Here is a 15,050-nt window from a genome sequence, read left to right on the forward strand (position 1 = left end):
CTCGAGATACAGATTCAGTGCCTCAGGTGTCCACCCTCCGTACTAGTACCCGCTAACTAAGCCAAACCGCTTAACTACATGTCGTCACTCGTTTAGATAACTCTCTACTTCAATATACTCCGGCTACAGACTAGGATGCTGGACGATACTCTCATCGTCACACAAGAATGCTATGCGATTCCCGTCGGATTCTGCCTTTTCTGTTCCTCTGGATTCCTCAATTGGAAATAGAAGAACCCGCCAGCTGTAGGTGAGCAGGCAACATGAACCGCTGGATACCAAGCCTTGTTGTTACACAGCAAGGTTGCATGTACTACCTGAGCCATGTCCTGGCTAAGCCCTGCCGATAATAGAACCAGATCCGCTAATCCTACGAATGTTTCAGAGAATCTCATAACATCCCATAACAAAGATGCGCCGAAAGACACGTTTCGTCTGTGTCTCTGACACACATGCTTACACTCCCTCTGAGGCTGGGTTCAAGCTACCAGCTGGAGACGTTTTGATCCATGCGGGTGATCTCACCAACCATGGTAGCATGGCTGAGCTTCGTAAGACTATGGAATGGATTTCTGCGGCTGATTTCGAGGTCAAAATTGTCATCTGTGGTCAGTACTTACAATACCTAGCCGAACTTGCACGAGAGCCGCCTGTGGCCTGTCCCGGACCAGAGACCGCAGCTCGTAGGGATGTTGGGGAAGAGTGTCGATACGCATGAGTGTGCTGAAGTATGAAAGCGCTCCAGGAAATCATGACATTACGCTAGATGCCGATTTCTATGCCCGCCACGGTTCGAAATTTCATGGTCAGCATCTCGAAGACCCTCGGAAATGCATAGAACTTGTCACCGAAGCATCCTTCCCTTCCATCGTATTTCTCAGGCACGAGTCAGCACTAGTCCGGCTGAGGCGGCCCAACGGCCCAAACACCGTCTTCAAAGTCTTTGGCTCTCCATATTCCCAATCGCCAGGGACCTGGGCTTTTGGATACGACTCCTCGGAAGCTGCTGAGCTTTGGGGCAGAATTCCATTGGACATTGACGTTGTGGTAACGCACACCCCTCCTCACTCACACTGCGACCGTCATGGAACGGCGGCTGAATCAGTCGGCTGCAAAGCCCTTCGCGAGGCCTTAAGCAACGTTCGACCGATGCTGGCCGTATGTGGCCATGTGCACGAGTCGCGCGGCTATGAGAGGGTGAAGTGGTCCTCTTCATCCATACCGTCACTGCCTGTCTCAAACACTCACGATCCGCCAAGTCAAATCACTCAAGGCTTTCTCCCTCCTCGGGGAAGTAGAAAGCAAAGCCTCGTGGACCTGACAGGAAAAAAGTCATCGAAGCTAGACAATGATGGTTTCTTCGCTGAGCAAGTGGCAACGTCACTCGGAGCACTGTTCCAATCGACGCAGGATGTTATACTAGCCCCATTGCCTGACCCGTCGCTAGGCTGGACTCAGAATACTGAAGCCGACCGATCAGATTCGAAATCTGCCCTTTCATGCCTGAAGAGAGGAGAACATGACGATGAGAATGGGCTTCACTCGCACAGACGCGAGACTTGCATCATCAATGCGGCAATCATGGCAGCGAGCTGGCCTTATCGAGGAGGGAAAAAGTTCAATACACCCATTGTGGTTGATCTAGAACTCCCGACATGGAAGGAATGATGAGCAGCGACTTGAAGCGCACGGGGCTGGAGATGACGCCTAGCCATCCTAGAGCACACAAGCATTACCTCAGCATAGTAACTTAAACTACTGCATTTTTCTCTCGAAGGTCCTGATACCATCTAGCTTCCACCAAACAGCTTGAGCTTTGACCTCCAGTTTGACGTATCTCTAGCTGTTTTAGGTTGTATGCGTCAGTAGTTGCCTTGGAACAAAGAAACTTTTCAGCCTGGGCAGTTGAGTCTGCTCCTTTACCCTTTAGGTAGACGCCTCAACGTGATTGGGGGCCTGTGATAATCACTAAGAAAATATAGTGATTTAGATCATGAGCTAGTGGCAGCAAGGCGGGGTTTGAGAAGAGTGATGCTTCATGGCTCCCTTGCTCGATGTGCTGGATCGAATCGTCATTTGACGAACTCAAGCCGGAAATAAAGTCACCTAGGCACTGAATGTAGGGAGGGGAGGGAGTACAATAAACCCCATGAGCGACAATCCGTCATGCCTGCTATTGTTAGTACTGTATCATTCAGGAGACTCATGGATAATGCATTTGTTTGATCGCAAGACGCAGTCAGGTTTGAAAGATCACATGAAATGTTTCCTTGCCTGGGTGTCATCTAAATGCGTGTTTGTCCTATACCAAAACACGATAAGGCGGGGGTCAGCTGGAATCCTGAAGGCCTTTTGGTGAACCGATAGTAAAGTGTCGTGTCGTAGTGCCTCGATCAGCGGTTACCAGTCGAGGATAGTAGTAGGTGACGGAGACCCATCTGGAACCGCCTAGTGAGGGGGTTGCAGGCGCTTGACCCTGTCCTATGGACAGGGACAGAAGACTGAAAACTGGAATTGTGCTTAGTACTCCGTAGTGGGGGGGTCGCGGCTTTGGGGACAAAGGGGGCTTGTCTCCCGAGGTTGAAGAAACCACCATTGTAGTTATCGACTTGATAGTGAATAGTGACTAAGAAGAGCAAGTCAGCGACTGAGCTGGAAATAGATCATCAAACCATACAGAGATATACGCGCACCTCCCGCATAATTAAATGATATTCAAGGTTAGGACATTTGGCAGGAAGAGTCAATCGAGTGGTTTCCAAAGTTGTGGGGCAAACCGATGGAGACAGGGAGCATATGATGGAAAGGATGAGGGGTCCGTTGCTTGATCTGCAGCATCCACTGTTTCTGCAAGTAGCAGTCAATTCAACGCAGTTCAGAACTTTGCTGGATAATACTCTCTTTTGAAATTTCTTTCAATGAGCTTCCTCGATGGTCTAACGGTCATGATTTCCGCTTGTCAATCCCAGTCGGGAACAAGCGCGGGAGACCTGGGTTCGACTCCCAGTCGGGGAGATTTGTTTTTGCGCCCTTTCCGCTCAGATACTCTTTGGTACAACCAACTGCCCAATACGCACGTACTTTCTAGAGCACTGCAGCGATGAGCCACCTCCACCCGCGTGGCTCGGCTGTTCTTATACCATGTCGTTTCTCTCAGGCCCACTTTCCCGATGCAATGGAACAGATCAGCCCAGATGAAATGTTGATCAGTCTAGAGATGCCACAGTCATAAAAGTCAGACCCCAGCTGAGGTGGGCCCCGCATCAGCTTTCGTATTACATGTACGATTCATCGGTCATCCAACGCGAGGACCACTTCCACTACAATCTGCATCCGTGGCCCGGAGTCCGGACAGCGCCACCTGGCTGGGGTTGGGGCGCTAAGGCGGCCATAGCCATGAGTTTCCCCTCAATCGAGCTAGTGGCTGAAACTAGAGCCAAGTAGGTAAGGTAACCGCCGACTGGGTGGATTGATAAGATACAGCCAGGATGGCTAGTGGTCGAGATCATTGGTGGACGCTTGGTCATCCCCCTGGTGCGGCCTTCAACTGGTGACCGCGGAACCAGGGATACTTAGTTAGTAGTAGTATGTCGAAGTTGAATCCGTCACTCTTCCACGAGGCACTCGCACTTGAGATTCACTTGTGCCTCCAAACCCCACCTACCGGTAGGCTTCCATTTGTGGATGTTGCGGGCCAGTCAAGCTCGAAGCTGCCTGTATGGATAAGTATGGTGTCTTCGGAACCGCATGGAATTTCGAGAAGCGACAGAGACATGCTCACTAGGTCAGCACTCATCGGAGATAGTCATACGTAGTTATTCCATCGGCTCAAGGGTTGCTTGAGCGGCCGATCGGAGTCGGAGTATTGTACATCACCAAGCGATCATCGACTCCGCCGATTCTGCATCCAAGACGTTGCCGTAGCCAGAGACAAAGATACTCTCCGACTCAGCGAGGTCTCCATTAGACTCTTGCTAACGTGTCGCACCATACTGCTACAGCTCCCACCCCAGAGAAAACTCTTGACGAATGTCCATGGTAGCCGCTCTATTCTTACGCGCCTTTGCGCTGTAATTGGACGCCGCTCAACGAGAGATCGGAGCATCCGCCTGCAAGCTAATGCCGAGATAATCATTGCATGGTGCGCGGCCAGAATGATAGGCCAAGCCTCGCTTCTGGGGCAGATGACTCGGTCTAGGGCCCAGTCACTCCTTCGAGAACAATCAGCTTCGTGAGGGGCACCCGTTGAAGGGATCATGGACACAGGCAGCTTGAAGTGGTACAGGCAAGGTAATCTGACAGGCCAGTACGAGGTGAGATTGGTAGCGCACGACCACATACGATCCAAGCGGAGAAGGCATACTCCTCAACACACGTCGATTGTTCTTTTAGCTTTTATCGCAAGGTTAGATCGAGGTGATAGATCTACAGATGAAAGGGTCACGCCTTGGAGTTTGTGATGACTTAACCGCCAGGACAGGTCGAGAGGTGGACCTGGCATGAGCATGGACATGGGACGAAGTAGTCGAGATCTAGGATAACTGTAATCATTACCACGGAACCGTTCGGGACCAACCCACGGGACCATTCCACGCGAAACCGGATCGGATCGGTGATGTTTGATGACGGTGGTAACCATGGATGCTTCGTCAGGTACCATGCTAATTGGTGTCCCCGGCGAGCCTGGATGTCGCTGCATGTATCCGCTGGATTGGAATAAATTGGGCGATACTCGGTCACTATGCGAAGATAAGCTATAGTTTATGGATTAGGGAGAATTATCAAGAGGGAGAAGAAAGAGAAGGGTTGGTGAAGGGGGAGGGGGAGGGGGGAGCAATAGGCCGAGCTAATTCAAGGCTGCAGAACCCGGCGTATCATCTCGGTGAGGCAACAGGAGTACGATGCAGCGGGGAAAAAAGCTCACGCAGATGACCGTGTCGATGATTGGACTATAAAAACCTCTCGGTGAAGGCAAAGGTGACGAGAATGCTAGTCGACCTATCGAGGTAGTCGGAGAGCAGCCAAGATGGTGTGGGTGAAGTTATGAACAACGGAGATGCAAAGGGTGTGTGTGGTGGCAGTCACAGCGGGCGCCAACGAGTTGTGGTGGTGATGCGGGGTTCTCCTGCTGCGGCGGTTCAAGGTTGATTGTTGATGGCCACTGGTCAACCCGAACAGGGTTTAGGGCGGGTGGTGAGTGGTGAGATTCATGGGGGTCGCGATATCGACGATGATTAGTTGGCCTGGAACCATCTATCTGATCAATCAGCATGCAAGAGGGCAGTGCCAACTGACGACTGGAGACTGGAAATTTGTAGAGAATTAAATCCGAGGCCGGTCGGAAAGACGAACCCACTCTCTCAAGTCCCAAGTCCCGACTGCCCCGCATACCCTGACCGGTGGACGGTCGCCCTGGTGAACTGGGATGGATGGATGGATGGTGGTGGTGGTGGTGGTGCGTGCTCATCTGACATTTGACAGGAGATCAGAGGGGGAGGAGATGGTACAGACAAAAATAACGAGTTCCTGAAGTAGATGTGACAGATGTGACTGCGTGTGGTTCTAATCAGTTTCGCATGAGTAAAGTAGGCAAAGGTATTCAGGGCGGGCACCTCAATCTTGCTTGAGTTCCATCTAACCGAGGAGACCGAGGAGAAGTCAAGAGGGAAAATCCCCACTAGAACCAAAGAAGAAAGACGGTTTGTGCCAGTGAGTGGTGCCAGTGCCAGTGCCAGTGCCATGCCGTGTGGTATGGTAAGTACTACTAGGTATACAGTACCACGTACCTACACCCAAGTACAGTCTCCGTACGGAGTACTGACCGACTCCATCCCCGACCGGGAACGGACCAGGCAGTCGAAGTATACCCAGAACAACCGAGCTTAGTTCTGTACCACACATATCATTTCCGGTTTCCAGTTCGATTTGACAGATTCCATGTGTTAACCTGGGGAATATTAATCTCATCTGGCACCTCGTCTGCAGGATAGAAGGAACTGGCGAGAGAAGACTCGGAGATCTCAACTCGATGCTTCCATTGCCTTAGGCAAGAATTGACAATTGACCGCTTCATTGGATGAACCTCTCCCTGTTGGTCACTATCCCATCAGAAGAATACATCTCAGGGAACTGGAAGATTAGGGACGGACAAAAGTCCCCATCGTTGGTTTCATCCACTTCACCGCTGCTTCTGAGTTGGTCCCATTCCTTCTTCTTCTCAAGAAGAGGGCGACAAACGCCTGAAGGAGACTGAGTCACTACCAGCACGAAGGAGAAGTGAAGTGAAGTGAAGAGGCAGGGCTTCTTCTCTTTAGATTATTTATCATCATTTGACTGCACTTGTTGATTACTCAGTGGAATGTGTTTCCTATTCCTCTCTCTTCCTCTCTCAATTTCTTCCTATCACTACCATCAGCATTAGCAGCGGCCGCGGCAGCAGCAGCAGCAGCAGCAGCAGCAGCAGCACTATCAGTCATCCCTCCCTTTCCTTCTTTGCCCCCAACAGTATCCTACTCCATCCACCCTTTGAATCGCCCGTGGCATCATCGAGCGTCTTGGACTAAGCTGAGCCAGCATATTGCTGTCATTCTAGCTCTTCTTGCCATCATTCATCATCAGTATTATTCATCATCGTCCACAGAGCAAGAGAGAGAGAGAGAGAGAGTTGAAGGTGTGTGTGTGCCTATTCAGCAGTACCCGGCATTGTTACTAAACTTCCTAACGTGGTGCCACTTCACACGCCTATCCTTCTTTTGGATGTTGGGGGAGAAGAGGATTAATACCTTTTCGACATTTTCGCATTTCTACTTTTAGTTTTTGGGAGAGAATCAGCGTGGCGCAGTTTGCTTGGGTCTGACCTTAGAAGATTTTTGTTTATTCATTTTGCTTTTCATTTTTATTTTTTCGCTTTTATTTTTTTTTTGCCCCTCTGGTGTTGGTCGCCTCTCCCGTACTACGACTGAGGGAGGGACTGGCTGACCTGAACTTTACCATACTCTGACTATACATTTAGTTACTTTTTCACTTTCGCTTTCCCCTGAGCAGAATTACCCGGAAGCACATCCCATCATCATCGCCCCAGTTTCCTCAAGTGGGTTCGTTCGTTCGTTCGTTCCCACCCATTGCTTGCCTGTTTCCCTTCTGATTGATTACTCTCATACCAGTCAGTCTTCAGTAATAATACCTTGATATTCGCTCACTCGTTTACTTACTCACTTACTCACTTACTCTTCTTCCCTTCTCTCTTCATTGATCAACTGCTTGCTGGCCATTCCCTTTCTTGCCTGCCGGTTTTCTCCCCTGGCTGACTATTACTGTTGTCATCCTATTCTCTGTCCCCTTTTTCCATCCCCCCCCCCCCCCCCTCCAATTACTATTCTGGCTGCATCTGCCTGCCTGCTTGCTTTCTGCTGCACTTTCTCCCTCACTCCTCGCTTCTCCTTCGTTCTCTCATGTTCTCCATGAATTGGCCGCATATCCGATCTGGTGGAATCTTGAGCATGAGCCATTGATCGTCACGAGAACCCACGTCACCCCATCGTTCCTCCGTCCATCCGCCCACTCGACTCCAGGGTACCTGCACGATATCACACTGCCTCCATCCCATATCTCGCCTCCCGCTACTTGTTTATCGTCCACCGCCTCGGTCGCTCCGATTTCCCTTTTATACAGCGCCACACAACGCATTTCGCTTTTCTGCTCTCACTTAAAACCCCTTTTACTATTCTAATCCTGACCATACTAACACTTGTATGGTATTTGTGCCTTGTGTGCTTGATCAATTGATCACAGCTTTCACATCATGACCTCCTCCATATCAGACATTGATCCATATGTGGTGTTGGGAGTCCAGAAAGATGCGACCCTGGCTGAAATTAAATCCTCCCATCGCAAACTGGTGCTGAAGTGGCACCCCGACAAGGTCAAGGACGAAAGCCAACGAAGTCAGGCTCAAGATGAGTTTCAGAAGGTCCAACAAGCCTACGAACTTCTCTCCGATGAGACAAGAAGGGCCAAATATGACAACAAGGTTCGTCTTGCGGAGCTTCGACGAGAGATGATGGCGCGCGGCGGGAATCCCAACGGTTCATCCGCGCGAAGCAATGGTTCTGGTTCCAGCGGGCCCCGCGAATACCGCAATGGGCGGATCTACGAAGAAAGAACTCCGGCCGATGCGACCAACTTCTACGAGGAGGACGGCTTAGATTCCGACGGAACACGGCCGACAGCTCGCAAGTACGATGAATACGGCAAGCGACGGACCAAGGTGGCGGAAGAGAAGAAGAAGGCGAAGAGTGTCCCCCTAAGTGCCGCCCGCGCCGCGAAGGAGATGCTTCGGGACAACGTCAAGACGACCCACTCGTCTCGCGACAAGTACCGTACCAAGGAACGCAAGCGGGATGCCTACGATAAGAGGTATCCTGAACGGGCCGCCCCGTACAGCGAGTCTGAAGATGACGGCGCGGCTTCCGATTCTAGCGCATCATCCTACTACGTACGAGTCAAACGGCCCTCAGAGAAACGAAGCCGGGAGTCGTCCACACGCAAGGCTCGACCAACTGAATCAACCCGTCGCCCGGAGCCTGCACGTTACGAATCGGAGGATTACTCGGATCGCAGGGAGTCGAAGCATGAGAAGATGCACACTACCGCGCGCGATTACATCCTACGATCCAAAGGAACCGTTCCTATTGAAATTGATCGAAGGGCACAGGCATCTCGGTCGCCTCCTCGTCCTCACGCTTACGATTCGGCCGATCCCGAGTCCTCCTCCTCCCGGCGCTCGAATCGATCCAATCGGCCCAGCAAAGAAACTGTTCGAAGCTCGAGTTCCCGCAACAACTCTTACGAGCATATTGAGTCCCAGTCTCGATCCTATGACGCCAAGGTCCCCAGCATGCCCACAGCTGCAACATCGCCAGCTGTCAAAGTATCCTCGTCAATCCGGCCTTCCCTTCAATCTTCACGATCTGCATCCACTGCGCAGTCCCATTCCCGACCGAAGACCTTAGGTCGTACGGAGCAGTTCCTTCTGCACATGGTACACGACGGTAACTCTCGGACGACGAAGCTCCGAAATACGGACAAATATGATTCCGGGTATTCTAGTCCGGGAACACCGGACTTACCACCTGGAGAGAGCCCGACGAAGACCAGATACAAGATCGTGACAGAGCCAGGTACAGTCCTGGTGGAGCCGAGCATGCCGCCACCCCACGCGTCCTCAAGACATGCAAGGGGGCACTCGCCGCCTCGACAAGATCGTTCGGGGTCAAGCCGTCCTATGCCAAAACCAGTCCGCAGCAGTACTTATGCTTACCCAGCGGAGTATTCGGGTCGCTATGAGTCGTCATCTCGACCTAGTGCCTCCAGGCAGTCTTCTTCGCGACCCCTCTACGGTGAGGTGGAATACACCCGTAGCAAGGATCGTGATTACAAGTATGCACGCGAAATTGGGCCCGAGCATATCCCCCATTCCGGTCGCGATGCCTATTCCCGACGCATGGACGAATACCCGCATCCACCGATAGGCAGGCGTCAATCTGCTTACGCTCAATAAGTCATTCTGGAGCCGGCAGCATGTCGCCAGGAGACAAACTCATCGCGATGTTTCACCACTTTTCTTTTCACTTCTTGTATACCGACGCGACCATTTCCACTCTACAACATACTACTAGCGAGGACTTGGTTCAAGACGCCTGCTTTGATATACCCGTATCTCTTTCGACTTAATGGAGTATCTCTTCGTTTGTCCGTCGATGAACCCCTCAATCCATGACTTTAACTCTTTCTGATATTTGACGACCTCTGACATTCAACTATTCTTCGCATACATCTTTATTGTGCTTTATCTTCGCTATGCTTGCAACTACCTCGGCGCCTGGGATGGGGGTTTGACTTGGTTTGGTGCATTTGTTTTTCTGATATCAAGGAAGGGGGAGGTAGGAGGCGAGGGGATATCCTGAACGAAGCAGGAGTCTATGATGATGATTACGAGAGACATGATCGAAATTTGGGAGGAAGCGCTTTCTGCAACAACAGCAACAGCAACACACATAGCCACATATCCACTTAGTACAGTAGAAGACTACCTACCATCCACACAATCTCAACAATGAAACCTACACAACACACCTGATCAGGCCCACTTCCATCTTCTACCAAGTAGTCTGTCTTTACTACATCATAATCATCATCATCATCATCATCATCATCATCATTCGGATACTGCGTACAGTAAACATACTTTCTTCATCGAGTTATAGTTTGGGCATTCATGCATCAATTCCCCCCACGGAGTCAATGCTTAAATGTCGCCCCCTACGTAAACTGAAGAAAAGTAGAGAGAAACCCCCCCGCAAGCTAGCCAGCGAAGCCCAGCCCACTCACCAGGTAGTAAATCACTTAGCGTTCAGCCAGTCTACTACATACATACCATAGTGAGTTGGGCCACCACCTCCACTCAGGCTCAAGTACCGAGTTTAAAAACCCAACACAACCCCACACATATCCACCTATGGAACCCCACACACAGTAATGGTTCGAACCCCTCTGTCTGTCGTTGGAACAGGAAAGCAGCCCTCTGTTCATTACTAAGTGGGGGTTTTGAAGCAGTATCGCCAAACTATTATAGTCTAGCGACTGGGAGGGCCATGATTCAACCTTGTTGTTTTGCATTTCCAGTTGGTCAAAAAAAGCCTGCTCGTAATAATGGAGATGCGCATCGCCCATGTACACAGTCCATCAAGCATTTACATGGAATTTGAAATAGGACATAAGACGAAGGAGAGTGCAAAAAAAGAAAGCTTGGGGATAGTCAACATGGAAGAAAAAAAGGAACTACACTTTGTGACAGCACACAGCCATGACCACACGGAGATACCGGGGAGCCGGGAAAAACCAGAATATCAGATTCGAAACTAAGCGGGTATGTAGATTCTGCAGATGTGCATGCATGGAATGTAACAGACTTGGAAGGATGATGATGATGTGTGTGTGATTCTTAGAAAAGAAGGGGTTGAGGGAGGACATATTGGCTTGTTGTTTTGGTTAGATCACACAGCTTTCTCATTCCGGGTCTGACGTCGGTCGCTGCTGGCTTTGGGCGGCTGAGTGTGATAGAAGAGGGCGATTGTGCTACATTTTGAGGCTGAGGAACGAAATTCGCTCAGGTGGAACATGGAGTATGAATTGTGGCAGTATCGTCTAGGCTAGAATGGATGATCGAGGGCGAGGGATGATAAAGTGGGATGTCAGATGAATGGGCGGAAGGTAGATAGATTAGGTCACGCGGCCTGCGTTCAGGCGGGCAATGAGTGGGATATGATATCAGTCAAGTCGTCCGTCGGCCTCATGGCTCGGTCCAGTCAACCTGATCCGTCACAGGGTCTGAACCATCCTTGGCATATGTGATCCGCAGACGTAGGCGAAGTTTAGGTGGAAGGGCCTGTGGCAAACATTAATATACGTGCAGGGAATATTGCTGGATAGTGGAAGGACTTACCCCGGCCAGGCCTGCTACTTTGAGCATCTGAATCCCCTCGTCACCAGCCTCCAAATCTGCCTTGCTGATCGCATTCAGCTGCAGACGCTGACTCTTGGGAACAGCAGCCTGCAATCCTACATTGGAGAATTGGCCAAAGTTTCCGACGTTACGGAACCGCGCCTGGATTTGCGCATTGCCGTTGCTGGCACGTTGAACTTGAAGCGTGAGTGTCAAGTCATTCTTGTTGTATGCTGTGTGTACCGGAGCCGAAGGTGCAGGGCTTGGAGCTGGCGACGCAGCAGCCCCAACGCCTCCTAGAAGATCCAGACCGGAGGATGCGGACTGCGATACGTTGGGAGAAGGCGTAGTGCCATTGGAGTCGAAGAGACCCATGATCGCGCTAGTGTTGACGGATCCAGCCGGCTTTTGCGCAGGTTGAGGAGATGGTGATGACAGGCCTGAATCGCCACCGAGGATATCTGCCAGAAGGTCGGCTGTGTTCTGAGATCCGTTGGTGGTTGGGCTAGTTGCTGGGGCATCGCCACCCATGAGATCGAGCAGCATATCCTGCTCCGCCTGCTTGACCGGCTTCTTAGACTTATCCTTCAACAGTTTGCTCTGGCGTTTCTTGGTCGGAGCACCGAAGACTCTTTGCTCTTCCCGGATCTCCGGGGGAGGCATACGTTCCAGAACACCACGGCGGACCTGATCATACCCAAACAGATTAGTGTACTCGACAGCCCGCTGTTGAATCTCGACACTCAGGTCAGCGGTCCGGCTGCTAAGGAAGCGACGGAGACGCTCAATCTCAGCGGGATCGGACATGCGCACGGTTAGCTTCATCGAAGCCGTGGTGATGTATTCGATTACGGTCTGAGTAGCATATGTGCTGTTCAGAATGTTGTTGAAGAGATCGACAATGTCACTCTCCTTGACCTCCTTAACCAGTTCCTCTTCCTCATATTGGCCACCACGCAGTAGATTGTCGCCGTATTCACCGATGACCCAGGTGGCGGCAAGGGTGAGACCCTCCTGTGAGATGTCCTCCTTCAGGGCTAGATAGAGTTTCTGCACCGAATAGGTCTGCAAGTCAGGAGTGGTAGCGATGAGGCGGACAAAGGAGGACAGAATCTGCTCCTTCACATATGCACCAGCAAGTTTGAGCACACGAAGGATGGTGTCAACGTGCCAGCGCTTGTTGGGAGCATAGCGGTCGGCAGCAATGCCAATTTGCGTCGTCATCGCAGGCTTGAATTCGTTGTCGGCGACTTCCAGGAACGCAAGCAATTCCCGAACAAGCACACGGACGTTGCTCTCGTTAATGAGCATAAAACTCAAGTCCAGAGCTCGTCTCCGAATACTGATATCTGGGTCGCGGAGGCATTCCAAGATGGTGTTGCGGTGTCGCTGCACGGCATTGGGCTCGATGGCGACGACCTTATTTAGCGTGTTGAGAGCGACATAACGGATGTTGTTATCCTTGTTTGTAAGGAATTTTCCGAGAATGTTGACACCCAGCACCCTGAGACCTGAGTCCGCCTCGATATCAAGAATAGTGAGGACAGCCTCGTAGAGAATGGCATTACCGACATTTTTGGTCGAATCGGTGTTGGTAGCCACCTGCGCCAGAATGTCGTTGATTGACTCGCTCGTTGCCGCATCGCCTCTCCCCAGTACCCTAAGCAAGCGTAGAATCTTGACCTGGAGGAAAGGATCCGTAATACCCGAGACGTCATGTTCCGGAGCATATCCTGAACTTGTCAGTCCTTTCAGGGCACGCACAAGTCCACCCGCGAGAGGCCTGAACATCTCAATGACTCCTTCTTGGCCCTCCTCGGCCTCCTCGGCCTCACACATATCAATTGCCAAGGTCAAACCACATAGCAGAACACCGTGGTTCCGATCCGACAGCAAATTCTTGGCTTTCTCTAGGAAATGTTCCTGTAGGTCAGGAACCTTGCGGCAAACGCGCATGGCGCACAGCGCTGCCTTTCGCCGAATATAAGGGTTCGCGGTGGACATCAGGGCTTCGACTTCGGGGAACAGGTCTCGAGACATTTCGACGGATGCGATGTTTCCCAGGGCACAAAGTGCCAGGCCCACGATATATTGGTTGGAGTGATTAAGGTCACTACCAGACGACGTCAGCAGGGGGTCACTGGTGGTACTGGAATAGTCACTCACTTCTTCAAAGAGTTCGTTACCAGCGTCAATACTTCTTGGTTCTCGTCTAGCAATAGCATAGTGCCCAGGTATCCCAGCCGCTTGTCTGCGAAGCGGTGGGAAGCCAGCAGCTTCAAGCACTCGATCTGGCCGAAGTGTGTCCGTTCACCCAAGGTAAACAGATACAGAAGCTTGGCCACATTATTTCTCCTGTCCGCAAGTATAAGATCCCTGCTTAGCGGCAAAGATGGGAGTGAAAGATTGCATTGCTGACCGAACGTTTGAATCGTGGCTCTCTTCTCTGAAGGACGCACGGATGGCCGCACTCTCCTTTTGGATCACTGCTCGTTCGTCGGCGATTGTCTTGGCCGACCGGACATTTCGAATGAATTGCTTAACTATGATATTAGGGCGACAAGGAATAGGTTGTTAGTGACTGATGAGCCAAAGCGTGGGCCAGACAACAAGGTAGGGCTGTCGATGGAGGGGGGGTTTCCTTCACATACGGGATGCCATGGCGGGCACAAGGACCCCTTACGGGGAAATGCAATAGAAAGGCGGGGGAAGGTCGCCCGGACAGAAGAGAACCGGAGAGGGTGAGAGAAAGAGCGAAGAAGCCAGTCTGCGCAATCTCAAGAGAGGTGAGGAGAGAGGAAAATGGAAATGATCCTGGTGGGGGGGAGACAGTGAAACTGGAGATTGTAGCAACAATAACTGATAAAGATCGGGCCAGCAGACCAGGTTGGTTCAAGACAGTTTCCAGCTGGGTTGAGCGGTTGAGCCTCGCCCGCTCCTGCGACTTGGCCGCCTTGGCACTCCCCGTCTATGTTGGGTCTAGCGTGCCTCGTGCCTCCTTCCCGCCTGCTATCACGTGCTACAAACCATTGGAGCCTTACTTATCAGGCCATAATATTTCTGCCTTCTGCCTCACTGCGTACTCGTATTACGTACTCATACTTGGTAGTTATTGTACAGGCAGCTCCTTACATCATCGATCATAACTTCACTCGTTCACTCGGTCACTCGGACAGGCACAAAAACAACCCCGAACTGCACGGAAGATGCGGAGACTCGGCCCAACCGCGCTTCCGATGACGTCCTTGCAATCCAACCTTGAACACTCTCGCAACAGTACCGATTTCCCCGAGTCTTTCCCCCTGCAGCCGCTTCAGGTATGACATTAATCAACTTTCCAAGATGCTGCGCTAGTCATCTACAGTACACTCTACTGCAGGAGGTGCATGCTGATGATCGTCCTTCCGCCTCCTGAAGGCTTTTAAGGCTTTAAAACATACTCCGGATCCACGCCTCAATGTCCGACCTTTCTATACTTAACCCCTGGAATACCTTTCGTATTCGTTTCGGTCGGTTGGTCCCTGCACGAGTCAGATTTAAGGTGTGT

General features: G+C 51.3%; 5 protein-coding genes and 1 non-coding gene across 6 annotated transcripts; 3 read left to right on the plus strand and 3 right to left on the minus strand.

The window, feature by feature from the left end:
- Positions 1 to 126: 126 nt before the first annotated feature.
- On the minus strand, positions 127 to 554 carry BO95DRAFT_139973 (uncharacterized protein). The gene has a single exon (XM_025580571.1). It carries the CDS (start codon positions 393 to 395, stop codon positions 171 to 173), a length of 225 nt encoding a protein of 74 aa, XP_025441923.1. The 5' UTR covers positions 396 to 554; the 3' UTR covers positions 127 to 170.
- BO95DRAFT_414187 (metallophosphatase domain-containing protein) lies at positions 190 to 1,668 on the plus strand (the record flags this gene model as incomplete). Its single annotated transcript, XM_025584305.1, has 2 exons — positions 190 to 608; positions 746 to 1,668. The coding sequence occupies exons 1-2, from the start codon at positions 413 to 415 to the stop codon at positions 1,666 to 1,668; spliced, it is 1,119 nt and encodes a 372-aa protein (XP_025441924.1). The 5' UTR covers positions 190 to 412.
- Positions 1,669 to 2,925: 1,257 nt separating this feature from the next.
- Positions 2,926 to 3,015, plus strand: BO95DRAFT_t155. Its single transcript has one exon. It is a non-coding gene; the product is annotated as a tRNA-Asp (tRNA).
- Positions 3,016 to 3,669: 654 nt separating this feature from the next.
- Positions 3,670 to 4,480, minus strand: BO95DRAFT_139968 (uncharacterized protein). The gene is made up of 2 exons (XM_025580570.1): positions 3,782 to 4,480; positions 3,670 to 3,710 (listed from the first exon to the last, which is right to left on the minus strand). The coding sequence occupies exon 1, from the start codon at positions 4,337 to 4,339 to the stop codon at positions 3,884 to 3,886; it is 456 nt and encodes a 151-aa protein (XP_025441925.1). The 5' UTR covers positions 4,340 to 4,480; the 3' UTR covers positions 3,670 to 3,710; positions 3,782 to 3,883.
- Positions 4,481 to 7,348: 2,868 nt separating this feature from the next.
- Positions 7,349 to 9,559, plus strand: BO95DRAFT_414190 (DnaJ-domain-containing protein; the record flags this gene model as incomplete). Its single annotated transcript, XM_025584306.1, has 2 exons — positions 7,349 to 8,415; positions 8,479 to 9,559. Exons 1-2 carry the CDS (start codon positions 7,802 to 7,804, stop codon positions 9,557 to 9,559), a joined length of 1,695 nt encoding a protein of 564 aa, XP_025441926.1. The 5' UTR covers positions 7,349 to 7,801.
- Positions 9,560 to 11,350: 1,791 nt separating this feature from the next.
- On the minus strand, positions 11,351 to 14,164 carry BO95DRAFT_432100 (AP-1 complex subunit gamma; the record flags this gene model as incomplete). Its single annotated transcript, XM_025585039.1, has 5 exons — positions 11,351 to 11,446; positions 11,504 to 13,616; positions 13,670 to 13,858; positions 13,923 to 14,046; positions 14,155 to 14,164. 5 exons carry the CDS (start codon positions 14,162 to 14,164, stop codon positions 11,351 to 11,353), a joined length of 2,532 nt encoding a protein of 843 aa, XP_025441927.1.
- Positions 14,165 to 15,050: the final 886 nt, after the last annotated feature.

The sequence above is a fragment of the Aspergillus brunneoviolaceus genome, assembly GCF_003184695.1.
Source record: "Aspergillus brunneoviolaceus CBS 621.78 unplaced genomic scaffold BO95scaffold_36, whole genome shotgun sequence".
NCBI lineage: Eukaryota > Fungi > Ascomycota > Eurotiomycetes > Eurotiales > Aspergillaceae > Aspergillus > Aspergillus brunneoviolaceus.